Genomic DNA, 26,136 nt, shown 5'->3' on the forward strand with positions numbered 1-26,136 from the left:
ATTACGTCTGCCACCTTATATGTAAGGCTTTACTGATGTGCCACAATAATATCACCTATGTGATTGAGTTAAAATATTAATATTGTGGCTTTCCAAGTTAACATTGATTGTTGGGGTGTAACGGTTCACAAACATTTCGGTTCGGTACGTACCTCGTTTTTAGGTCACGGTTCGGTACGTTTTCGGTACAGCAGAAAAAAAATCACAAAACATTAAATATTTTGTTTTTATTATTATTAAACTGACTAATGTATTCAAATAAATACAAAATATAGTAAAATAAACATTAAGGTGCAGCATTTCGATGAACTGAAATAATCTGTATTTGAACTGTACTAGTACCTAAGCAGCCAGCTTGACATTAGGACTTGCTTTTCATTGTATTTTCATGTTGTTCTAAAGAAAGATGAACTTGTCCACATTGCTTGCTGAAATGGCAGATCTGCTGGCACTAACAATGTCTCCTGCTGTGGAGAACACCCTCTCTAGGGACAGAGGTAGCAGACACAGCCAGGTAGCGCTTTGCTAACATGGCAAGATAAGGATACTTGGCGTTTGTAATAGCTTTGGCTCGGTCTGAACTTGTTCTCGAGTGGTGGAGGCTTACATGCAGTGGGACTTGGGTTTGCACTTCAGTCTTTTTTCTTTTGGTACAGGTGATATTCACGTTCGGTGATGCCTTTTCAAATGAGTGTGATGTATTGCCAGCCGCGTAACCAATGTTAGTTGAACAATGTCGACAAATAGCTTTGGTTCGGTCCACCTGTCTTTGTCCGTCATCCTTGTACGTAACTGCGAAACCAAAATGTTCCCAAATCAGGAGACTTCAATGATGCTGGAGGATTTACAGCTCAACTTTATCTGCGTTCGCCATTTCGACAGTTCCTCAAATTACTGACTACATTTGAACGCATCCCTGTGACCAGCTCTCATAGTATGCCTCTCGTCCAATGAAATGACTTGGTCGCTCTATGATATATACCTGAGATTACTTCCAGAAAGTTGTTCTCAATTTTTTACGTTTAACGCTATATTCGTTCGGTACACACGTGTACCGAACCGAAGGGCCCGTACCGGATAATTTCAGTATGGGTACGTGTACCGTTACACCCCTAATTGATTGATATGATTGCGATTTCAATCAGCATATACTTCTGTCAGGGGATGCCACCCCTCAAAATCTCCTGCCACCCTCTTGCCACCCCATGAATATTTGTCTAGATCCGCCCCTGCCTCTCTGGTAAACAAAAACACCCTGAAAACTCTGGCAAGAGCACTCATTCAAGGGTACTATGACTATGCTTGCACGTCATGGTACCATAGCACCTCCAAGGCGCTACAAATAAAACTTCAAACATCGCAAAATAAACTGGTCAGACTACTGCTTGACCTTTCATCTAGAACCCACCTCACCTCTGCCCACTTTGACAACCTAGGATGGCTTAGAGTAGACGACAGAGTACAGCTACTTGCAATGGGCCTGGTCTACAAGATCCACTACACCTCTATGGTACCCATGTACATGTCAAAATTCTTCCCAAAGGTCAAGGAATACCATGATCATAACACCAGAGGGAGCTCCACAAATCATGTGAAACCCAGATTTGGCACAAAAAAGGGGGAATACACGTTTCGCAATTATGCCACATCAAGGTGGAACGCTCTTCCCACAACTGTAAAGGAAAGTAAAACTATACTTACCTTCAAAACCTCTCTTAAAGAGCACCTTCGGGGGAGAGCATTGCAAAACTGGCCCCGGTAATGGTACAAATCTCAACCTGTCGTACAATGGACAGCTTCCCCCCCCCCCCCCCATCTATGTATATACTCGCATTTTAGACTCTGTTACTAACTGTATATCTGTAGACTTGGTATGTCTTAAATGTCCGGTTAGGATGTATTAGAACGAAATCTAAAATGAAAATTGTAAACAAGCAATCTTTATGTAAAAAAAACACCTAGTAAATTGTAAATAAGCCATCTGTATGTCAAATATGTCTTATATGTCTTAAATGACATGATGAATTGGAAATGGGGGACCCTGATGTAAACAAGACGACAGTCTTTCTCTGGTCTGCATCCCCTTAACAATTGTATGTTTTGAGCTGTACTGTACTGTACCCAATATACAAGCTGTTAATAAACTTTTCAATCAATCAATCAAACCCCTGTCAAACGAGACCACCTGATGACACGTTAGGCTCCTGTTGTGTAAGGCAGTGGTTCTCAAAGTGGGGTCCGCGACCCCCCGGGGTTCCGTGGCACTCTGCCAGGGGGTCCGTGAAAAGTTTTCAGATTCATTCATTTAAATTATCATGATATCATTTTTTTTTCATTTTTTTTTTTTTTCAACAAATAATATATATTTTTTTTAATCTAAAATATTTCATAGATTACGTTCAAATCTAACAAATAGATACATTTAAAAATCAAGCGCGTTACCGTGGAAACAACAATAACTGTTACGTCAGTCAAAGAGCGCCGCTGCAAGCATCATAGATATATAACACGGCTAGCATACTACGAAGATGGACAGATTTTTAAAACGACCGGTTACGGCTACAAATGAAGTAAATGAAAAACAGACAGGTCCACAGAAAACTACCGGTATGCTTAGTCCTAACTTACTTTAGTTACTGTACTGCAAAAAGCAGACGGCGCTGCGCTCAACACATAGACAGACTCAAAACCATGGACACACTGGCACATAAATTACATAAACAATTTCTAGGCCTAAATTGCATAAGCTACAGTATTGCAACTATGCAGACAGCTTTCTCTCTCTCTCTCTCTCTCTCTCTCTCTCTCTCTCTCTCTCTCTCTCTCTCTCTCTCTCTCTCTCTCTCTCTCTCCTCTCCTCTCTCTCTCTCTCTCACTCTCCTCTCTCTCTCTCTCTCTGTGTGTGTGTGTGTGTGTGTGTGTGTGAACAAATTGTAATTTAAAACACATTTCCTACATGTCTACACCACCTTGCCCTCTTTGGATTTAATCAAGAAACATTAACCCTGTATAATGTTAACCAAAACTGTAAAATTATGTTATATTACTAAAAACGTATTATTGGGAATCGCGAGAAGTTTCAGAGTGACAGAGACACAGAGCGTCCCCGTAACCATGGTAACTCACTCTCACTCCTGCCTGGTGCGCATGGTGCGAGAGGAGAGGGAGAGACGCAGAAGTAAGACTGATTACTTTGAGCAACATGCATGGGAATAAGTTACAATATAATACATTTGTGTATATTTCTCGCTATTCAGATGGTCATGGTGCTGCTGTTGCGCAATGTGCAGTAGTGTCTTCTTTTCGCACCATGACATTATCAGTTATGAATTTGTTTTTCACTGCTTGAGAAAACGGACTTGTGGCTGAGAGCGTGTGAAAAATGTCAATTGTGTGAGAGTTGGCAGCCCTGTGAACTCGCTTGACATTATTATGTATGAAACTGCCAATCAGATTTATTTACTTATTAATCGAAGGTGCCGGAACGCTGTTCTGGATCGTTCCGGCCCACTTTAACCCCTGTGTGTGTGTGTGTGTGTGTGTGTGTGTGTGTGTGTGTGTGTGTGTGTGTGTGTGTGTGTGTGTGTGTGTGTGTGTGTGTGTGTGTGTGTGTGTGTGTGTGTGTGTGTGTGTGTGTATGTTCTGAAATGCACTTCAAATGATCACTTTTCTCTTGATTTCCCTTTGATATTTTCTTTAGGTACAGCGTTACTTGCAGCTAATTGATTGATTGTTTTATGGGTATTCTGTGTTGAGATGGTGCAAATATTTTTAATACATATCCAATATCTTTCTAATACATTTCTCTTGTGTTGTTCTTTCACATAACTAAGACTATAGAAGTGTAAAAAATAGGCTACGTCAGATTATTCCAAGGGACATACAAATCAAATCAAGTACATTTTTATTTATATAGCCCAAAATCACAAATCAGAATGAGGGGGTCCTTGGTGTATTCTCTATCTTGTAAGGGGTCCTTGGCTGAAAAACAATTGAGAACCTCTGGTGTAAGGACCCTGACCGTGGCCAGGAAAAACAGGCACTCGCTTGTTTAATTCTTTTGCGGTCTAGATTTCTTTATTTTATTTGTTTTGCGTGTGTTTATAAATTGCCTCAAGGGACGTATCAGATAGTCTGGCGGACATGGAATTAAATAAATAAATAAATATATATATATATATATAAATATGCCCATGAAATAAATTCTGAAATAAATAATTGAGGCAATAAATATGAATACATGTACATTTAAATACACATTTATTTATTTCATGGGACTTTTATTTCATAATGACACATTTATTTATTTCAAGAGACTTTTATTTCATAATGACACATTTATTTATTTCAAGAGACTTGTATTTAATAATGACACATTTATTTATTTCAAGAGACTTGTATTTCATAATGACACGTTTATTTACATGGAGGCCGGAGGTTCCCCACCCCTGCGCAAGATAGACCTACTTCATACTTTAAGTGTGCTAAGCCACTTTTTGTTTATGTTTTTAGTCTTTATTTTCTATCCGTCCCTTTGTAGTCCTTTTATGTCAATTTGTGGTTGTTTTATTTCCCTTTTTTATAGTCTTTCTGAGTCTTTTTGTGTCACTTTCAGATCTCTCAAATATAAAATAAAGCCACATAGTGATATGTAGTGCTTCAGTGGTCCAGCAGGCGGAGACAGAGAACAACAAGACCCGCCCTCTCATAGGCAGCATGACGTCATGGGGCCTTTTCCAGGAAGTAGAAAAACGTCAACAATCTGGCCAGGGCGAAGTGTCAGTGTAGCCTAGCAGTGAGGTAGCTAAGCTTGCTTCTCTCGGGTGTTTCGCAGATTTTCTTTATTTTTTTATATAATTAGTGTAAGTGTAGCGCTCAGACATGTCGTTGTTTGCTAAAATATTTGGAGGAGGTGGAGGAAAAGGAGGAAAGGGACCGAGCCCACAGGAGGCGATCCAGAAACTCCGAGAGACGGAGGAGATGCTAACGAAAAAACAGGACTTTCTAGAGAAAAAGATCGGAGAGGAACTGCAAATCGCGAAGAAAAACGGCACGAAAAACAAAAGAGGTAAGATACCAAGACGTATTTTGTGGTCATGTATACCCCCTTATTATTAAATAACCTGTTCCACAACGCTAAGCTAAATGTTAGCACGTTAGCTAAGTTGGCTAACTTTGCCCAGCTGTCAGAAGTGTTGGCAGCCTCCCCCACCGACAGTATCACCGAGATATCAGGGTGTTTGTTTTGCATTGTCTGTGAGAGTTGATTATATCGTGATTGTTTATCTTTATTACTTCTCACTGAGCAAATGCTAGCTTAATATATTTCCCTGTGGTGGTCATTGTGTCGCCTTATTGATCAGTGGCCATTTAAAGATCATAAAGGTGTGGCTGAAGCGCTCCAGTTAACTGTTAGATATACTGCTGCAGAGACACTGGAAATATAGATAATGTCTCAGAGTGACAGGATAAGAGTTGTGCATCAGAGTTGCACATGCTAAGGGGCATGATGTCACTGTCAGAGAGGTGGGCGTGTTTGCACCTTGGTCAGAAACCACAGACCTGCTGCAGCTCTGACATAATGTTATAGAAGACAGAAACTAAACACAGAGTAGCATAAACGTAAGTTATCCATCACTATTACTGATGGAAATGTGGGAACAAGAGTATTACCATAACCCCATGCTTTTGTTTTACTGCATATGTAGTACAGTATCTAGGTAACACGATTCTCCATGTTATATATTTTCATGAAAAACAAAACAGATGGAAGAACAGCTTAAAAGACTAACATATATGAATAGATCATGTTCGTTTCTCTATGTTAGGCTAACTAAACGACAAATAAAGTCAGGAAGTCAAACTGATATGTTGATACTGTAAACGGTTTGACATGTTGGTTAGTTACCAACAAATGTGGGATACACCCTGACAGCTCAGTAGTGTATCATGTGGAAGTGTGGGCAGTAGTTCTGAAGACACTACTGCCTTAAAGTGTTGGTTAAGGGCAAGACAAATCAAATGCAATCATCTTCTGGGGAGGACAAAAACAAAACAAATCTCATTTTTTTGGATATACTTTATTAATCCCCGTGGGGAAATTGTTTCTCTGCATTTGACCCATCCTAGTGTTAGGAGCAGTGGGCTGCCATTTTGAACAGCGCCCGTGCCAATCTGGACAGTCGTTGTTAAGATATGTTGTGTGCTGGAGATCGCACACTTAATCCCCTTCTGGTAAGAAATGAACAAATCTACAAGGTTAAACCAAAGTTGTGTTCATTAATGAAGAGTTCAAGCATTTAACAGAATCAATCTATTTCCAGCTAGAAGGCCAGATAACCCTGCACCAATGTGTGCTAAAGAAATCTGACCCTGGATCAAACAATACAATGGTGGCACCCAATGCCTGTCGAATGGTAGAGAACATTAAGTTGCCACTCTCACCCTGGGGCTGTTGCTGATGAGGAGCCTGCAATTGACTGCCTTGAGTAGAAAGTCATTCTACTTATTTTGTTCTGTCTGACCTTTGTTAATGTGTGTGTGTTGAGAGGTGGGGGAGTTAGGTAAGTCTGGGGTACCCTGTACATTTCTCATCACGTAGATAACTAATGTTAAGACACACTAGGTTAGCGGATTGTTGCCACCCCTGTATTCTGTTTTTCCAGCTCTGAGTAGTTTAGTTAGTGAGGGTTTTTGTTTGAGTTTTGGTTTCAAAGGATAGATGTAGAGAGAGGCCTGGTTTTGTTATGCTTGTTTCTTTTGTTTGGCACAATCTCCTTTGACTCCTCCTCCTCCCACGAAGAGTATTTCTGTTCAATTTATGCTCAGTTAGGGCAAGAAATAAACCTTTTGTCAACCTTTACGCTGACTTCCTCATAATTATTGGTGTGTTATTGTCTCCAGGTCCCGTATACCTTAGTGGGGACGTAACACAGCCGTAGTGAGCCACGCAAAATCATGTTTACATGGAACTGAATGACACATTTCCACGATATGTTACTCTAGATTAAAGTGTTGGAAAAGATGAAAACTCTTGGCTGGGACAGGCCGACCAACAGGAAGAATAATGTCATCACATATGGAGTAAAACATATAATTTGTTATTGCCATTTATATTGCCCTGCTTGATCCATTTAGTAAATCATCTGTGGAGGTTAAAGAATAAGTTGTTGACCCCTTGGTGGTACACTAAAAGAAAAACAAATGTTATCTTGTATTTGTATTGTATGCTTTGTGTACATTGACCTTAGCCTAACTATTTCCTCCTTTAGCTCCACAAAGGTTGACAGAATGATTCAGCCCTGTACGACAATGTCTGACAGTTTCACTACCGCAGGTGTGTTAGTGTTGTGGTCATGTGACCACTGAGGCTGATTCATGTTTTACCCTTTTTCCATCTCGTCACCCAAGTGCCTGTCACAAGCTATAACTGAGTGTCCTTCTATCATGGTACTGTATGGTGTATTTATGATTCCACTCAATGGTGGATCACTGTCATTTCCCAGAGCACACGTATATTGACTTACACTCCTAATGTTTGACCACAAATGAATCCCCATGACTTCACAGTTTTACTTCACGGTTATTGAATGTCATTTCCAAGCAGCCAGTCTATTTTTGTCACCATCTTTTCATGTTCCCCTGCTGTGTTTTGTGTCCTCAGCGGCTCTGCAGGCTTTGAAAAGAAAGAAGCGATATGAGAAGCAGCTCGCGCAGATCGACGGCACGCTGTCGACCATCGAGTTCCAGAGAGAGGCTCTGGAGAACGCCAACACCAACACTGAAGTGCTCAAGAACATGGGCTTCGCCGCCAAGGCCATGAAGTCTGCCCATGAAAACATGTAAGAGCAAACATCCCGTAATGTGAAGTGAAGCCTGTTTATACAAATATTGTATTTGTAGCCCGCTGCTTCTAAATTGCCTTTCGGGTCATATAAGGTCTGTGTGTTTTAAATCAATAGAAGGATTAGGAGGAAAATGCTTCAATTCTAAAAAAACACAGAGGATTTGACCCGTTTGCAGTAATACCTCCTAATCCAAACCCATCAGCATCTATTATGTAATCAGTGGCAGGCCTAAGAGTAACATGAAGAATATTCAGTTCAATTCAAGGCTTTATTGTCATTTGCACATTAGCTACAGTGTAGACTTAGGGCACAGGCTCCTCCAACATGCAACATATAGGACATAGAACAAATAGAACAGATAAAATAGTGCAAGTAAATACAAATAAAATAGAAATAGTGCAATAAGAGTCTATATACAAGTGAATGGAATGGGGTCATGAAAGGAGCGTCCACGTCGTGGCCCTGGGAGTATTGACGAGATCGACAAGATCAACTAGATCGACTAGATACTGCTAATCATATCACCACTACAAGCAACAGTTACAAGCTACAAAACAGCCACAAGCTACGCTACAAGCCACAAGCTACGCTAGCCGCAAGCTAGTCTGCACAAGCTACGCTACAAGCTACGCTGAAAGCTGTAAGTAAGCCACAGAACACCAAGAGAAAACATCATGCCTGGAGATAGACACAAAGGACGATGCCGTAAACGAGGGACCCCCTCAAGACCGGCATTGACAGTCATATCTGTGAACATTGAAGGGTGTTCAACATCGGACTTGGCAGAGTTTAATGAGAAGGGACAGCAATGTGTTCAGCTGTGGCTGAACCACATCTAACCAAGCCCTGCAACTGACTACCTTGTGGACACGATAAGAAAAAAGAAGTTAATGGAATATGATATATTAGATAAATAAGTTGCAAGATGCAGACAGATTAATGTTATGGATGTTCTTTAAAAAGTTCAGGTGTTTAATAGTCTTATGGCCTGTGGGATGAAACTATCCCTGAGTCTGGTGGTTTTATATATACAGTGAAGAAAAGCACTCAATAATGGTGGGGGTAAATAATGCTTGTAATCGTGCGTTCTGTTTCACTCAAATGCGAATCATCTTGTTTGTTGTTTCAGGGACATTGACAAGGTGGACGACCTGATGCAGGACATCACAGAGCAGCAGGAGCTCGCTCAGGAGATCTCCGACGCCATCTCTAAACCTGTCGGCTTTGGAGAGGAGTTTGACGAGGTGAGCCACCGTATCCATATTGTAGATTTGTGGGGAGGTCTAGTATTTCATCTTTGAGACAGAAGACTGTTGTTTTGAGAGCCACAAGGTTATACCGTTTGTGGACCTTTGCATTTCTTGAGTCATTAAGGCTGCCTTATTTTTGAATGGCCTTATTCATAGACCAACTTCACCATAATTGATGGTATTCACTCATTCAGGGACATATGGCAGAAAGAAACACTCTTCCTCAAATCTAGCCAACTGACTTTGAGAACTTTAAAAAACTCAGCGAGATGTTTTACTCATCATATCACCAAAAGTCCCTTTTTACATGTAATCTACATTGTTTTACTAAGGTCAATCTCTTTGGGGTTTCTGTTCTGCATGAATTTGTCTCGTAAATATCCTCATCTGAAAGGTTTCTGCTGTGTTTGTCAGGACGAGCTGCTGGCGGAGCTGGACGAGCTGGAGCAGGAGGAGCTGGACAAAAACCTGCTGGAGATCGGGGGTCCGGAGAACGCCCCCCTCCCCAACGTGCCTTCTTCTTCATTACCTTCCAGACCTGGTAAGAACCTTTTGGAAAACGGATTCATCAACTCTGACTGTGGCTGTCAGGCTTCAAACGAGAGGTTGTGGGTTTGATCACTGCAGTGAACATGTCAATGTACTGTGTGAATGTAGAGCGCTTTGAGGGCTCGTAACGACGGGATAAAGCGCTATATGAATACAGTCCATTTACAACTTGACGGAGCCTACTGCAGCATCTTTCTTCTTTTAGATGAAGGAATAGTTAAAGACTCTGGCAGTGAATTAGATGAGGCTGATATGGGAGTAATGTGCCCTGCGTAGTTGCCAGGTAACCAGTAGAGAAGTTATTGGTCAAGGCCAAAATAAATAGTCACACCAAACATAACACCACCCCTTACATTTAAAACGGACTTAAAACATTTGTATGGTTTCAAGAAAGGATATATATGAATGATGTATGAGATGTGCTGGTATATCTCATACATGCTGGGCAGAACCACAGTAGCTGTTTCCTTATGCTAAGATAAGCTGCTGCTTTAGCTTTATTGCATTTCATATATTCCATTTTGGGAAATGACTACATCCATGTTTTTCTAATTGGAAACAATCCAAGTGTATGTTTGTGTGTGTCTCACTCAAATACATCTCCAAATCCCCACACACAACATGGTTCTTAAAGCCGTCCCTTGCCATAAGATAAGATAAGATGTACTTTATTGATCCCAATTTGGGAAATGTTGGCGTTGAAATTCCAATTGACAGTAAACTAAATATAAAGCAGTATATTATATATACACTAGGTTTGTAAGGAATGGAATATTACATTTAAATTTAAATGTAAAATGTACAGTGTGAGTTAAGTCCAGTTATCCAAGAGACGCTATGGAGCCGTGAGTTCTCTGCCATCCACATTATCAGACATGATAGTCTACTTTTGGAAACATTCATTTAACAACCAATTTCCTGCTTATGGGCCAATAATATATCGGCCCCCGGTGTACCCTGCATCCCTCTTCATGAGCAGCTAAAAAAAACTATACCATTATATCTCTAACAACTGTTTTGTCTTTACCCCCGAAGCCAAGAAAGAGGAGGACGAGGACGACATGGAGGACCTGCAGCGCTGGGCGATGGAAGCCATGTGAGCGCAGCGCTGCTTCATCATACCTGCATCAGAGAGGGACGAGAAGGAGCCAGCGGGAATGAATGGACTGATAGGATGTTGTGTATGAGTATATTTTTGTGTGTCTGAGAAGAGCTGACTTTATGTAACACTAAAAAAAAGCAACAATGCTGTAGACTTTGTTTTCTTGTCCCCTTCACAATACAGAGACCCCTGAGTATCAGGGGCTTTTATATCCAGGCTCTATCCCTGTCCTTTAGGAAAGTCACCTAATATTTCTACCCTCAATTTTAACACAAGCCTAGCTCCTAACGGTCATTGTACTGGGCAGGGCTACTCGGCGCCCACAGAGTTCATACTGAAGTGTAATAGGATGAGCGCTGTGGTACGAAGAAGGCGTTGTTATCAGATTAGTGTTACAGGCTGTGTGGCGACGCTAACCTCACTGTATGACGGGAATGTTCATGGAAATGTAATCCTCAAAGAGCTGTTTCCGACTCACATATTTACCTGTGTTTGTGGCGTTAAACTGGCTGGATGTTTTTTTTTTTTATTTCTCCCTACTTGACAAAAATAACAGTCCTTATCTCTCTGTTCTTTGTTAATGCTGTTGAAAGTAGGAGAAAAGCTGAGCATGAGCTGGGTGAAGAAGCTATGAGCTGTGTGTTTGCCAGAATATGAATCTCTTCTTTTGTTTCAGGCTGCGTGCTTTGTCTCTTTTATCCCCTCCTCTTTGCCTCCTGTCGCCATGTCAGCGGCTTCTCCCTCCATCAAAGGCGTTCACACCAGTGGTTCTTGTTATTTGGTGTAAATATCCCAAATGTGTCTCTTTTTATATACTGTATTTCTGCCGTCAATGAGAGGTTCCGTTGAGGTTGTGTGAAGCATGCAGCAATTTGGGACTCACGACACAGATCACTACGCACGGCTAGGAAGGAAGATGTTGAACACAACACTTTCATCAGGCTCTGTCTGTCTCCGGCCTTTCCATAAGGGTTTCAAATTGTATAATGTTGAAATAATAATAACCTATTGTCACATCTTATTAACTGCATCTTGAAGGAGATGGTGCTCTGTAAAAGATTAGATTATAGTCAATCTACAACATTTTGGAGTTTAAAGAGTTGATTCCTTTAGTTTTTCAAGTCATGATGTACATTTTTTACATAGAAAAAAATAACAACACAAGGAACAATGGACAAGCATGTTTGCATTTCTATGTTTTATTTATCCAGATGAGAATATTATTTGCAAAATCATTAAAGGTTTTCAATTCTTTTATTGTGGTTTTGTCATTCATGTAAATAGTTCAGAACGTCTACTGTCAAAGAAAAGCACACGATGCTCACATTTGGGAAGCTGGAGCTCGCACATGTGGTGTTTTAAAAGCTTTGAGTTATTACATTTCTACTTGTGGATAATAGATTTTGATCAAATATAATGATTAGGTTTATCATATAATATTCAAATTGAACACAAAATTATATCAAGGTCAAGATTATCAATAATAAATACACTGAAGTCAAGTCCTTCCATAGCCTTCAGTATGGGTACATTGCCAAAACAAAGTGTTCCTGGAAGTGCATAACACATTTAACAATTTACCAGAGTTGTGAAGTAATTGAGTACATTTACTGTACTTAAGTACAATTTCAAACATTCAATTTATGCAACTTTATACTTCTAGTTCACTACAATTCAGAGGTAAATAGTGTACTTTTACTCCATTACATGTATTGTGTACCTTTTAGTTACTTTAGTAGATTTGGATTATGATGTGAAATATAATCAAGTCTTAAATCAGACTTTAGTTCCACTTGGAGTAAATTCACAAGCTACCCTGCAGTATACAAAGTCATTCAAACTAGCTGCACCTTTACCAGCTTTGAGAACACTTAATGCAACAATAATTATAATCAAAACATATAATATATATTATTCTGAAATGGACCAATCTACATGATGAGCACTTTTGGTACTTTAAGTATATTTGATCCTCATATTTGTGTACTTTTACCTGAGAAACATTTTGAATGCAGGAAGTGTACTTGTAACAGAGTATTCCTACACTCTGGTACTTCTACTTTTACTAAAGTACAAGATCTGATTACTTCTCCCAACTCTGCAATTTACAACGATTTCCTTTCTCAACTGTACAATATAATTATAGGAAGGGTATTATCCATGTATAATTAAAGTGTAGGTCTTAAAAGAGACTTGCCTTATTGTATTAGTCAATAGATAGTAAGTAATAGGGTAGAATAAATACAAATCATTTTACAATTAAGGATAATAACTATAATTTAGCAAGAGTTACTAAAAAAACAGACCATTTCACATTTATTCAGGCAAGCATGTTGAATATATATATATGCAGGGGGTCGAAGCACTGAAAGAGATAATAAATCAGCTAACATACAGTAGGCCTATGTTATAAAAGGTGCATAGATTCAAGGTGTCCTTTCTTTGTGCAGAACAAAACAGATCAGAAGTGCACGTTAATGTCCTTATTTTATCTTCAAAGACATATCTTAGAACCATAAAAACATCCTTTAACCTTATTTATTATCAGATATGTATCAGATAAACTTTTCTAGCCTTTCTGCAGCAGTTTAATTGTTGTTCTTGAACACCCACACGGAAGGCGACGTCGCAAATTGATTACGTCAAGATCAGCCGACTCCACGCCTGCGTACTGCTGATCCAACGCTGATGCAAGAATTTTTTAGCGCAGCATTGTGGGACTGATCGAGGGACCAAAAGTAGCCAGATTTGAGTCACTTTACAGCCCGCAAACATGTCAGGAGACGAGGTAAGTCATATCGGGTTGTTCGCTGTTTGGTCTGTGTTGCTGTGTATGTTTATTTGGTGAAATAATGGTAATTATCGCGTTAGATGGGTGTAGAGATGACTTTGGGCCTCGGCTGGCTGCTCCTCCCTGCTCGCCGCACCAGACCTCACATGGCTGCGGCTAGCAGCAGCCCGGCCTGCCTGAATGAGAAGCTAGCATCCAGTACATCGCTGCTTCACGATCTTTCTCATCGAGATTATTAATAATTATTCCCGTGGTTTAGGATTCCGCCGTGTCACAGCTGTTGGTTAACTCCTATTATACGGTCGATGTTAGCTAGCTAGCGTTAGCTGGCCGGTTACTAAGCTAACGGTCGGTGTTCTCTACCAGAAACAATAGCTACTGTTACCGAGTTGTAACGGTGGTTCTGTTAATTTGCTATGGACAGTTAACACCGACACAGCTGAACTGTCATGTTTATCGTTGTCAACATTATAAAAAGGAAATATCACGAAATTATTTTATTTGACATTATTTTAATGAGCTGTATAGAGTCACTCAATGTACCCGTGTGACTGATGTGGATGTTATCCCTATGTTCTGATACAAACCAACATCGTACAAATATTGTAAGATAGATCTATAGAAATCAACTTTATGTATCCCATGTTGGGAAATTGTTTTGTCACACCAGCATTTTTGACAGTCATTGTTCAAGTTTTACAACATTTCTTTAAAATAAAATACTAATACAATAAAGCTAACATTGAAAGCAAATATAAACATATTCACAGTAGAAAATACATATATACAGAAGACTAAGAATACACACTATAAAATATTCAGAATACTCTCTCAAGTACCAATCTACCTAACTATGGACCATTTTTACAGTTACTGAAAAGAAATAAAGGGACATGGACGTTTCAATGCAGTTTGAATGATTAAAAGTGGCCCAGCTACTGTGGAGTATTCAACATCTACAAAATAATTAAATGAAAAACTATCAGACAAAAAGTGGTATTTAAAGGATTCGACCTGTAGAAACTTTCATTGCTAAAAACATTAAACCACTGTGTTTTGGTAATGTGTCATGTACAGATCATATTTAACTGAGGAACATAGTCTAGTAAATTGATATAGCACCAAAACAGCAGAAGTTAATCCAAAGTGCTTTCCTGGGTTAGGGATCCGCCTCAATACAGCAGGAGTCAAAGACTTCATTAAAAGGCAATAACAAATCATGTATTTCCAGTCATTCAGCTGTAACAGTATTTCATAAAATTGCATCAGTTTGCTAAGATAACAATTACCATTAAGATGAGGAAGAGAATCTGTCCTTCCCCTTTGGCCTCTTTTGGTATTTTTGGATGCAATTGTCCCATTACCGATAAGGATTATATTGAATCTATTCTTGAAATTATAAGCAGTCGTCCAAATGATACAACATTTAAGACATTTTGAATAAAATGTAAACAAAAGCCTGTACTACATAGGTGGCAGCTAGGAAAATATGATATATGTCATCAATTAATAAAATAAACAAGTATATATAATATACCTTTTCTTTTCTCCTCCTTCAGATGATTTTCGATCCCAACATGACCAAAAAGAAGAAGAAGAAGAAGAAGCCCTTCATGCTGGACGAGGAAGGAGGAGAGGGCGTGGGAGGAGAAGAGGCTAAGGAGGTGGAGGCGAAGGAGGCCGAGCCAGAGACAGGAGATGACAAGGAGGTGGAATTCGAGGAAGATGAAGGCAGGAAGAAAGGTTAGAATGAGATTGAGATTCCTCACTGTGCATAATACTCACACGTGACGTTGTGTCATTCAGCCACCAACACAAAGGTTGTTTTGTCTTCTCCAGAGCCATCCGATGATTTGAACGACTTGAACTTCTTCAACCAGAAAAAAAAAAAGAAGAAGCCTAAGAAAGTGTTTGAAAATGAAGTCGAGGAGGGTCTTAAGGTCAGTCGCTGCTTAACCACAGCCATTTGTTTTCTTCTTCCATTGTCTCTTTCTTGTCTTAACAACCTTCAAGCTGCCATTTCTCTTTGTTTCCTCACTAAATGTCCCTTCTCGTTGTTTTCCAAACCAGGAGCTGAAAATCGAAGGAGAGCAGACAGAGGTGCCCGAAGAGGACAACTTGGATCTGATGCTTCCTACCAAGAAAAAGAAGCAAAAGAAAGTGGACTTTGATGAGGGAGAGCTACTGGAGAAGGATGACGGTGAGAATAAGTCCACTCAGGATGTAAATTGAAGAATAAAAAAAAGACACTTGTGTAATGATGTGTTTATGTGTTGTGTTATCAGCATTGGAGGATGACGAGGGGAAGAACAACGATGGGATCTCCTTCAGCTCCATCACAGGACCATCCTGGGCCGGCTCCGAAAGAGATTACTCTTATGATGAGGTAGGATGGATGGAAAATGTCCTACTTCCTTGTTGTGTGTGCTCAGTTGCATCAAAGACTAAAGCGAATGGGAGAAAAAAAGGATGGTATATTCATTTCCTGTAAGCTGGAAAAAATCTGCCTGCTAAGTTAGGTCATGATGAACACATTTTGTGACGTCCTGAGGTCATAATTAGGAATCGGATTGGAAATAAAAACATATATTTGCTGGGAAAATCACTCTTTAAACTCATAATTACAAACTGGTATTAGTTCAGCCCACTTTGAATCATGGCAATTAGCCAAAATGCAAACAATACAGGCTTTTAAAAAAGGCATTGAAGTTATAGCCCTCGCCTTATGTACTGCCTGAATGATCGAAACATTATTTTGATTATCAACCAAATGGAAATAAGGCTAAACACATCAGTATAACGTTTTTTTTATCGGGCCATCAATGACACGCTCCTCTATCCATTTCTATTAGGGATGTGCATCTCCATCACTGAGGCCGATGCGATGCGCATCTCGATACGTTGCCACGCTACGATACATTAACGATACATTTGAAACACCAGGCGATGCGATACGATACGATTCACCCCTGTTGCGATACAGTTCGATACGATTTGATTCAACATTATGTGATTCGGTGCGATACGATGCGATTCAACACGATGCAAAAATAATGATACTTCAATTTGGTACGACAGAGGATTTTAGTTTTATTCCTTATATGCAGCAAATCATACATTAACAAAAAAGTGCTTTACATATTTGGTACTGCACATCCCATCATGCCGTTTATTTTGTTGCCTTTAAAAGCTTTCCAGAGTACAATTGTATAACACCTCACAGTTACACAATGTAAGGATGCATTGCCATGATTAACAATGTGCAAATAACAGCTACCATAGAGCAATGCCCATACAGCTGCTGCCTGATGTGCTTAACACTCATTCATAGGCTAACTCACCAGTGAGCAGAAAGCAGTGGGTTCTATATGAACAATAAATAATACAAATAACCTTTCACAAACAGGTATTTCATAACTGCTTACAGTAAGGAAGACATTTACATTATTATTGGCCGTCACAGGCTGCTGTAAACTAAACACCACTCTCTCTGACAGAACACCTCACTGAGTGATTTAACTCGTATGTCTAACTTTGAGGTTTCTCTTTTCAGCCGCAGACCCCATGTCGCCTCTTTATGTGCGTCGCTAAGTTCCTCGTACTACTTGTGTACTTTAAATCGGCTCGGCATCGTTCACAATTTGCGAGCGATTTTTCAAGTTGACCGTCTGTAGTATATAGTGCCGCGCACATATACCATCAGGACGTTACTGATGGGGTGCGGCTGCGGAGTGATACTGTGTGTATGCAAGCCCGCATCTAGGACGGATCTATGTATCATGGCTGTAGACCTGTTAAGTAATAAAGATACATCATACAAAGGTCTACGGATACCTTATTACTCTCCATGACCTGCGGTCAACTCTATAGCATAAAGGACTATTACACCGTCTTTCTTGAACAATCCGAAGTGTTGCCAAACGTTTGATTTGTAGGTATTTTTCGGTGCGCTGTGTTTCTCTTTCCCCTCAACTTCCGTGTGTGTTGATAACTGAGACTCTCGGCCTCCGTAGTGGCGAAGATATCAAAGATCGTATCTGCTGAGCGTTGACAAGATGAGGGAATTTTATATGATGAATCGGTTTTTTACCGATGCAAAGACGCTACGCAGTCGATGCATCGCGAGTTCAGCCCGGTTAAACCCAAACTGTAGCCGATGTGCACTCTTTCTACCGGTGCACTCGCATCTTGAACGTTTATGCCGGTGCACCGATGCGAATCGGTGAATCTTAACATCTCTAATTTCTATAGATATTTTCCCTGTTCTAAATACCTCTGGGGGAAAAAGGCAACAACTACAACCCTAAAACAAACTCTTTGTTCATAGAAGCACAATTCTCTAACTCTTCTCTCTCTCTCAGCTCCTGAACCGAGTCTTCAACATCATGAGGGAGAAGAACCCCGACATGGTGGCCGGAGAGAAGAGGAAGTTTGTGATGAAGCCTCCTCAGGTGGTCCGAGTGGGAACTAAGAAAACCTCCTTCGTCAATTTCACAGATATCTGCAAACTGTGAGTCTCACACCTCGTACATCTCTCAAACCGTTTACACCAGCACTGCATTTTTAAACTCAACTCTCATGTATGCTTCATCACAGGTTGCATCGTCAGCCTAAACATCTCCTCGCTTTCCTGTTAGCTGAGCTGGGAACAAGGTGAGTTTAAGTGTTTATAATAACACATTCATGAGTAAACAGTCATTTGATTATGTTTTCTATTCTAGGTGCTATTTTCACAAATAAAATAAAATGTTTCTGCGTGAATTGTTATTAATGTTTGTGTTTTTTTCAATTTGTTCTGTTCACAGTGGTTCCATAGACGGAAATAACCAGCTTGTAATTAAAGGCAGATTCCAACAGAAACAGATAGAAAACGTTTTGAGAAGATATATCAGTAAGTATACATTTTACTTAGTAAAAAGCTATTCATATACCAATATCTAACTTAATTTAGTGCTTTGTTTGAAGTCCACGTTCAATGTCTGTATTCAACTTGGGTCAAATAATTTAATGCAAGCAATATTTATTTAAAAAAAGCATCTGTCACCTACTAATGTCAACCTCACTGATTGCAAATGGCAAGTATAATCTACCCAATATCTTTTAACAAATTGTAACCATATAGATTAGATTTAGAATAGGTTTTCACCACCATGAAAATAAGTCTTTAGGAACATCCCATACAAACATTTGATAAAACCTAATAAAAGCTATGGATTTTTGATCAAATTCAGCTTGTTTTGAAAAATAAATCAGATTTTTCTTTAGCTCTCCACCACGAATCAAACAGTGTTTTAGGGGTGCAATGCTGAGTTTTTTTTATACTCAATATCTAACAATTATTTTTGAGTTCTACATCCTGTACCTCTGTACAGAAAACAGTGCTAATGTCTGTCTTTCCCCCCGCAGAGGAATACGTGACGTGTCACACCTGCCGCTCCCCAGAGACCATCCTGCAGAAGGACACTCGCCTCTATTTCCTGCAGTGTGAAACGTGCCACTCCCGCTGCTCCGTCGCCAGCATCAAGACCGGTTTCCAGGCTGTGACGGGCAAGAGGGCGCAGCTCCGCGCCAAAGCCAACTAAAGACCACCGAAGCTGGGCTCCCGCTCCTCTCTCGGTCCCCCCCAATTCCCCTCTGAAGGGCTGGGGTCGGGGGCCCTCATGATTTCTCTAAAAGGACTCTCTGAATCGAACTGCGGGAGGGTTGGCTGTTGTTGAGTTGTGTCGTGGCCTGAGAGGCGGGGAGTGAGAGTATCTAAGGCTGCCGGATGGGGTTCAGGCACCACGAGCAGATGATGTGTAGCACACATTCTGTTGGATGCATTTGATTTGTTGTCTGGCTGACGAACCCTCCAGCTCCTAGGTTGTTATTTCTTTCTCCATTTGCTGTGATTCCTGCAAGAAAACCTTGATTTTTAATATGGCATCCTCATTCTTTCCTCTCCCACTTTACATACAACAGACATTACATTTTTCCAGCTAATTTAATCTACCATGACAAGGGCATAGTTGCTCTGCTCAGTGTGGTTGTGTCGCTCATGTGGTCAGGTCTTTATTCTTGAATTTCACTCTGCTTAAACTCAAGGTTTTGTTCTTGTTTCTAAATCACAAACCTGCCTGTCCAGAATGTTCTGCTCCTGTTTATCAATGCTAATCAAAATGCCTGGGCATACGTATAGGAGGATTTGTCATTGTTACTTATCTGTGCCAGGCTCCTAACAAGGATGCTGTTTTATAGCAAGAGATGACCACAAAGTCAAACAATGATAAAGGGGAGAGCATGTTTTCACTGAAGACTTTAATAGAGAGGTTGTTTGGGGGACAGATCTAGAAATAATTCAGCGTGTTTGTGAGTGCTTTTTTGGCATTGATGAGCAATTGTGTTATTCATGATTTGTTGCTTCTGATGTTAAGATCAACTCATTTTATCAAACATTGGAGATTTGATGTGAAAATTAATACATTTTGTCAAGAAGAAAGCTTCCCCACATCAGTCTTCTCTTACAGATCTTAATTTTCAAGTGTTATTCAAGAAATGTAAGCCCAAGCTAGCCAGGATATGGAGAGTTATCAACCATTGATGCTAGATACCACATTATATTGATACTGTTCTTGTTTGAGAAGAATGGATAAGAAGGTCTGGCTGGAACCATTTTAAAACCTGGTTTTTACAAAAATAAAATGTTCTACTCTCTCTCTCCATCACGGCTCTTTCTATGTGCTTACATATGTTCACATATGATTTGTAATGAATTTGTTGAATATTCAATTTAAATTTAACGACACTACAGCCAGTTTGCTCTTTTAAGTCCTCGCTTGACATTATTGCCATTTTGCTGATACTTCTGAGTCGATACTTGTAAATAATGCTTTATTTAGCTGAGACTTGTCTTACACTGCCACATCTACCAAGTGTAATTTATTTACAAAATAATATTTTATTTCTGCTGTTCCTTCTTTACACTCACTTTAAAATTATATTGTATATGACACTAAACTGGATCAGATTATACATGCAAAGCAATAAAATCATACAATTTGTATTTAACCCAAGACCAGTGCTGATTAAAGAAGAAAGACTAGTTATTTGTCTTTCTGAACTGTTTTTTTTTATACAGTACTGGTTTAGGTTATATATACATTTCTTCTGTTGGGTGCCGATGTGATTAATAGGAACTTTTTATTTGAAGTAGTTTTTCCATTGAAGTACACATTTCCGAGAGATTATTTAACATGTATTTGTGTAGGGAACTAAGAAATCAACAGGATGTTATAGAGAAAACAATTCAACATACATAGGCTACTACCTAGATTAAATTATACAATAAAGCAAAAATATTAACGAGAAACTCCAGGTCATTCATTAATGATCCTTTTTCAGTTTGAGTTTTAAGATATATGCTGGTGTTACATTAGTGTATGGCTCTTAATAACAAAGAGCACACACAATGCAAGTTGTAACATAACATCATTCTTATTTAAGGGCTAGTTATGACCTAAGAAAACAGATGTATACACTTCTTATCCTCCACTATGATTGCAAATACCAGCTGGAGTTGAGGACAAACTTAACATCCAACAAATATCAGTTTTGGGGAAATTGGGCTTTTAATTTGAAATGAAATACCGGAAATCTGCCACCGTTAATTGATGGGCTGGTGTGTCTTGTTGGAAGAGAAGCTAACGCTGTACAACAGCTGCAGCTCGAGGAGCGGAGAAGCTTGGTAACGACTAACAAGCCCTCGTGAAGAACAGTCGAGAACAGCGTCAGGAGAGACACCATGCCTCGTGTTTATATCGGGAGACTGAGCTATAATGTACGCGAAAAGGACATTCAGAGATTCTTCAGCGGATATGGAAAGCTCATGGAAATTGATTTAAAAAACGGGTGAGTTTTTTTAAACAAAGTGTGTTAGCTAACATTTCCAAGCTAGCATTCGAGCTAACCGTTAATGTTAACGAGGCCAGTGCGGGGCAGTGCTGCGAAAGAAACAAAAACAAAATATTTGACGCACTGACATGTTCGCCTTAACAGCATCGGTGTTAAGTTAAAGTTATTATTTTTCTTATAATATTACGAGGAGGCGTTGTTGTTATTTCATGTTATTAACTTGCTCGTGTGACAGGTGGCGCATGGCCAACATGGCGTGTTTCTGTTTGCTACAGTTCGGAGCTAGCTAGCGCAGCTAACACTAACCAGAGAGCTGGGTGGCTTTTTACATTGTTTTGACTTGATTTTTATCATTTAAACTCTGTCTTTGCATTGTAGCTATGGGTTCGTGGAGTTTGATGATAACCGGGACGCTGACGATGCCGTGTATGAGCTGAACGGGAAGGAGCTGTGCGGGGAGCGCGTGATCATCGAAAACGCCCGGGGACCACGGCGAGACCGAGACCGGGACCGAGACGGAGACCGAGACGGCCACGGTGGGGGTTACAGGGGTGGTGGGCCCAGTAAGTGCAGTCTATTACAAGATACCCTCTCTTTCCCTTGGGACGAGGTGTCGATCTGGACTGCGCAGACAGCTGTCGTGTGAATGCATAACTTTGCTAATGTACACTTGCAACATAAGCTCACACATGTTTGACTATTTCAGGAGACTCTTGATTTCCAGGTACACTGTCACGATCAGTGATCCATGATTCATGATTCATGGCTAAACGTTATTATGGCTCAGATTTCATGCAAACTTGAAAAGTAGCTGCAACATTATATATAGTGATACTTATTCTATTCATTTTTATAACTTATGAGGCAGTTTGCCCACATGGAAAAGTTCCTGAACTGAATTCTTATTGCTTAGAATTGTTTGTGTGTGTTCGGCCTCATCCTGCTGAACAATGCTCATTTTCTACCATCAAGGGTTGGTGACCTAACGGTTTTTGCTCCTCCCCAGTGATCATTGGCCACCTTTTGATGGTCTGGGTTTCATTATTGGGTGGAACAACAATACGCAAGTCAGTGCCCTTCGAACATAGGCTTTAAAGTTGGTATTAGCTATAAGAGCTTAAATGCAAGGCTTTTTTTATCATAATAATTTGGTTGAGCTATTTTTTATTTTTGAAGGTGTGGATTTCCAAATTAGTTTGCACCACTAAAAAAAGCTAATCACAAACCTAGCTAGTGTATTTTTAACTCAATGATAAGGACTAGAATCATATTTTCCTGTGAAATGTGTATTTTTAACTATTTTAATATTCAACATTAACAAAAGTCCTTGATGTTTCAATTTGAAAGAGTCCAGTTGCGGGCTGAGGCTGAGAGTCCATTGAGGCTAAAGATGACTGGCTAAGATGACTGCCTGTCCCGTTTGGCCTTGGCTTTCACCTTACAATGTGTGTGTGACCTTTGCCCCCCCTTGATCCTTGGCTGACCTAACCGGAAGCCATGATGACATCAGCCTTTTGCCAATAGACCAGGGGTGATGGTGAGGATTGCCATTGGTTTTTATGTTGACAGCAAACATAAGTGGAGGGGCTCAAGTAAAGAACTTCCAATCAAAAGAGATATTGTAAGTTAGAAAACCGGAAAACTAAATTTCAGACCAACATCCGGTCAAATACCTAAAGATTGGTGTACGTGTTTCTCTACACCGCTCTTTCTCAATTTGATCGAACAGTGTCCTTGACCACAGCCTATGTGGATACCTCCATTCTGTTTGTGTTACAGGGGTTGGAGGCCTTGAAAGAATATCGAGCCTGTTCATTTGTTAAAGCAGCTATAGCGTCACAGTGTGATATACCGGAGTAAGACAGGCTTTGTATTGCCGGAAACAGATGCAGTGGTGTTCTTTGCAGCAGCGAAAAACATCAAAATGCTGAACAATACAAAGAGCCCGTGATGTGACCCGTAGATCACTTATCTGAAGCTTTGTGTTTGAAAATGGGATCAGAGGGACTCTCCTTATTAAGATCAAATGTATACCCCCTTGGACTTTTATATAGCAAGTCACTGCCATGCGTTCATTAGATAACCCAGGCGAATAGTTCTGTGTGTCTTGCTCATTTTTCTTGGATCTCTTACTTTTTTCATGTGCTGTTGTTTTTAAAGGTAGTGGTTACAGCAGCCGGAGCCACACTGGAAGGGATAAGTATGGACCCCCTGTCCGTACTGAGTACCGTGTCATTGTGGAGAATTTGTCCAGCCGCTGCAGTTGGCAAGACCTCAAGGTACATGTTTTAAAATCATTGTTTTTCCTCTGTTCTGTAAATTGTCAAGTTGTTGGACCAAGAACATTTCAGGATGATTAATTCTTGCTTTGTTTTCCGTGTCATACAGGACTTCATGCGTCAGGCAGGAGAGGTGACGTATGCAGATGCCCATAAGGAACGCACGAATGAGGGTGTAATCGAGTTCCGGTCCCACTCGGATATGAAAAGGGCCATTGACAAGCTGGACGGTACAGACATTAATGGGCGCAAGATTCACCTGGTGGCGGACCGGCAGCATAAGCGCAGGTCTGACCCTGGCAGCCGCTCCAGGTGGGAACACTAAATAAGCTCTGTGATGCTAAATATTTTTATATTCAAACAAAACTCTAACATTTTGCAGAAGAAATTGGCTGTACTTCTTTATTTGATTTTGCAATCTCACCCTCAGGTCTCGTAGTCGCCGTCGTTCCCACAGCAAGAGCTCCAGATCCCGCTCGAGGTAAGAATGGGTCTTAAAAAATTACGTCAAAGCATTCTCAATAGTATGATAGTAGTTGTATTTACATAAATTAGTTGGGTGTACAATGCGTTAAGGTATGTTTTGGGTGTCGGAATAATTGAAAATAAATTGTTTTTTTAAGGTCTGGTTCCCGTAGCAACAAGAGACGTGGCCAGTCCCGCTCCAGGTCTGGAAGGAAGTCTCGCTCCAAGTCGGGAGAAAGCAAATCCCGATCTCGCAACCGCAGGTCCCGTTCTCGCAAATCCAAATCACGTTCTAACTCCCGCAAATCCCGGTCCGGTTCTGCTGAGCGAAAATCCAAATCTCGCTCAAAGAGTCGTTCAAAGGTAAAGTCGGAGCGAGGTTCTCGCAGCCCGTCCAAGGAGATGTCTGTGGACAAGAAGTCCCGCTGTCGTTCCGCCTCCCCACTGGAGAACGGGAAGGATGAGCATGTTGCCAAATCTGCCTCCCGCTCCCCAACCCCACACGAGGACGACCGCAGATCCAAGTCCAAGGAGAAGAGCTCTCCGTCCCTCTCAAGGTCTCGCTCCCGTTCTAGATCGGCTTCTCAGGATTAGTGGAAAAAGAAGAGGGAGATGATTCTCTTATTGTCAAGCCTCATCCCTATGTTGTACATAATGAGCAGTGTCGTCATAATGGCTTATGCTTCCTGGCTTGTCTACTTTTCTCCTTCAAGTTTGCACTTGTCCTTAACATGTTTTATTAGAGCATGCACCACAGTGGTGGCGTTATCCTTTTGCAATCATGAATGGTTTGCCTCACAAATGGTTCTCCCCCCCTTTTCTTTAACAAAAGCTGAAGTGCTAGTCTTCATATATATATATATATATATATATATATATATATATATCAGAAACCTAATATGGTGCAAGTCCCAAACATTTGATCTTGGTTGGTAAAATATATTTTTGTTTCAAAGAGAACTTTTTAGAGTTTGGCAAAAATGTCTTATGCATTGTATTTAAAACATTGATCATGCATCTTAGTTTGCAACAGAGCTTTTTTGTTTGGTAGACCAGTTAATTTAATAGCATTGTTGGCGCATCCAGCAGGCATTGTTTGTTGCAATAGTTTCGTTTCATATTAATTCGAACTGCATGGTTGTGGGAGAAAAAGTAGCGCTTGACTACAGCATTGATGCAGTTACTTTTTTCTGAGCTGCATTCTCAATTGCTTTCTCAAGGAATCTCTAATCTTTGTGTTGTCTTGCGGCACTCTAAAATGCACAACTGGGATGCAACTTGAACTGCAAATGTACAAAGAATCATGAGGGGTTTGTATTTCATGTTTAAACAACTTGCATTGTCGGTGGCCTATTACGATCCCCTTCTAACCTCTTTTTCATAGACTGTTTAATCTGCATCAAAACCGGATTTCTTCCTCTCCGTTGCTACCAATGTTTGGATTTGTTGTAACCCTGAGCAGGTACACTAAGAACCTTTTTCAGTTTGCCTAAAGTTCAAGGCATCAAATGCACTGTTCGATTTAATACGCTTTGCTCATTTGCAGCCCTGAAAAAAGTCAATTTCGAGAATGTGGGGGGTTAAGGTTTTTTTTGTTTTTTAAGCCACCGACAATTGTGCAAAACTTGAACTGGAGTTCTTGGTGAGGTACATCCTTCAAGTCTCGGGAGGATTTGTTTGTGGGTTTATACTAACACCATCATATTTACTAAATGCATCCCCTTCTTCATCTTGTGGAATAAGATTCACGTTTTTTTTCACAGACTTTATGGGAAAATGCCCTTTTTATTGTATGATCAAATAAAGTTCTTAATGAGAAAAACTTGCCGTGTTTTGTGTCTTTGTCAGTATTACAGAAACCTTGACTGCAGTATCGACATGACCTATATCCTGCTAATTATATAATGAATACTCTTTCATTAAAGGGTAGACTTTTCTAGGGAAATAAACAGAATCAATGTAG

At 40.2% G+C, this 26,136-nt stretch overlaps 3 protein-coding genes across 4 annotated transcripts; all 3 read left to right on the top strand.

The window, feature by feature from the left end:
- The first annotated feature begins 4,731 nt into the window (after positions 1-4,731).
- Positions 4,732-12,003, top strand: LOC117542079 (charged multivesicular body protein 4c-like). The gene is made up of 5 exons (XM_034209560.1): positions 4,732-5,068; positions 7,664-7,841; positions 8,977-9,091; positions 9,512-9,638; positions 10,682-12,003. The coding sequence occupies exons 1-5, from the start codon at positions 4,882-4,884 to the stop codon at positions 10,744-10,746; spliced, it is 672 nt and encodes a 223-aa protein (XP_034065451.1). The 5' UTR covers positions 4,732-4,881; the 3' UTR covers positions 10,747-12,003.
- A 1,281-nt stretch (positions 12,004-13,284) lies between these two features.
- On the top strand, positions 13,285-20,240 carry eif2s2 (eukaryotic translation initiation factor 2, subunit 2 beta). The gene is made up of 9 exons (XM_034209363.1): positions 13,285-13,536; positions 15,099-15,282; positions 15,379-15,479; positions 15,610-15,739; positions 15,825-15,925; positions 17,901-18,049; positions 18,136-18,192; positions 18,345-18,430; positions 18,946-20,240. The coding sequence occupies exons 1-9, from the start codon at positions 13,522-13,524 to the stop codon at positions 19,119-19,121; spliced, it is 999 nt and encodes a 332-aa protein (XP_034065254.1). The 5' UTR covers positions 13,285-13,521; the 3' UTR covers positions 19,122-20,240.
- Positions 20,241-21,176: 936 nt separating this feature from the next.
- On the top strand, positions 21,177-25,995 carry LOC117542010 (serine/arginine-rich splicing factor 6-like). 2 transcript variants are annotated; one of them, XM_034209432.1, is made up of 6 exons: positions 21,177-21,426; positions 21,808-21,992; positions 23,590-23,708; positions 23,818-24,020; positions 24,139-24,189; positions 24,332-25,995. In XM_034209432.1, the coding sequence occupies exons 1-6, from the start codon at positions 21,320-21,322 to the stop codon at positions 24,765-24,767; spliced, it is 1,101 nt and encodes a 366-aa protein (XP_034065323.1). In that variant the 5' UTR covers positions 21,177-21,319; the 3' UTR covers positions 24,768-25,995. The 2 variants fall into 2 exon arrangements, with proteins under 2 accessions (XP_034065323.1, XP_034065324.1); XM_034209433.1 differs by having other exon boundaries at positions 21,808-21,965.
- Positions 25,996-26,136: the final 141 nt, after the last annotated feature.

The sequence above is a fragment of the Gymnodraco acuticeps genome, unplaced genomic scaffold (genome assembly GCF_902827175.1).
Source record: "Gymnodraco acuticeps unplaced genomic scaffold, fGymAcu1.1, whole genome shotgun sequence".
NCBI lineage: Eukaryota > Metazoa > Chordata > Actinopteri > Perciformes > Bathydraconidae > Gymnodraco > Gymnodraco acuticeps.

Coding starts and splice junctions, on each gene's coding strand:
- LOC117542079 (XM_034209560.1), top strand. CDS start 4,882: ATGTCGTTGTTTGCTAAAATATTTGGAGGAGGTGGAGGAAAAGGAGGA. Junction 9,092..9,511: donor TTGGAGAGGAGTTTGACGAG/GTGAGCCACCGT, acceptor TGTGTTTGTCAG/GACGAGCTGCTGGCGGAGCT. Junction 9,639..10,681: donor TTCATTACCTTCCAGACCTG/GTAAGAACCTTT, acceptor TTACCCCCGAAG/CCAAGAAAGAGGAGGACGAG.
- eif2s2 (XM_034209363.1), top strand. Junction 18,050..18,135: donor TTCACAGATATCTGCAAACT/GTGAGTCTCACA, acceptor GCTTCATCACAG/GTTGCATCGTCAGCCTAAAC. Junction 18,431..18,945: donor CGTTTTGAGAAGATATATCA/GTAAGTATACAT, acceptor TTCCCCCCGCAG/AGGAATACGTGACGTGTCAC.
- LOC117542010 (XM_034209432.1), top strand. CDS start 21,320: ATGCCTCGTGTTTATATCGGGAGACTGAGCTATAATGTACGCGAAAAG. Junction 21,427..21,807: donor GAAATTGATTTAAAAAACGG/GTGAGTTTTTTT, acceptor TTTGCATTGTAG/CTATGGGTTCGTGGAGTTTG. Junction 23,709..23,817: donor GCAGTTGGCAAGACCTCAAG/GTACATGTTTTA, acceptor CGTGTCATACAG/GACTTCATGCGTCAGGCAGG.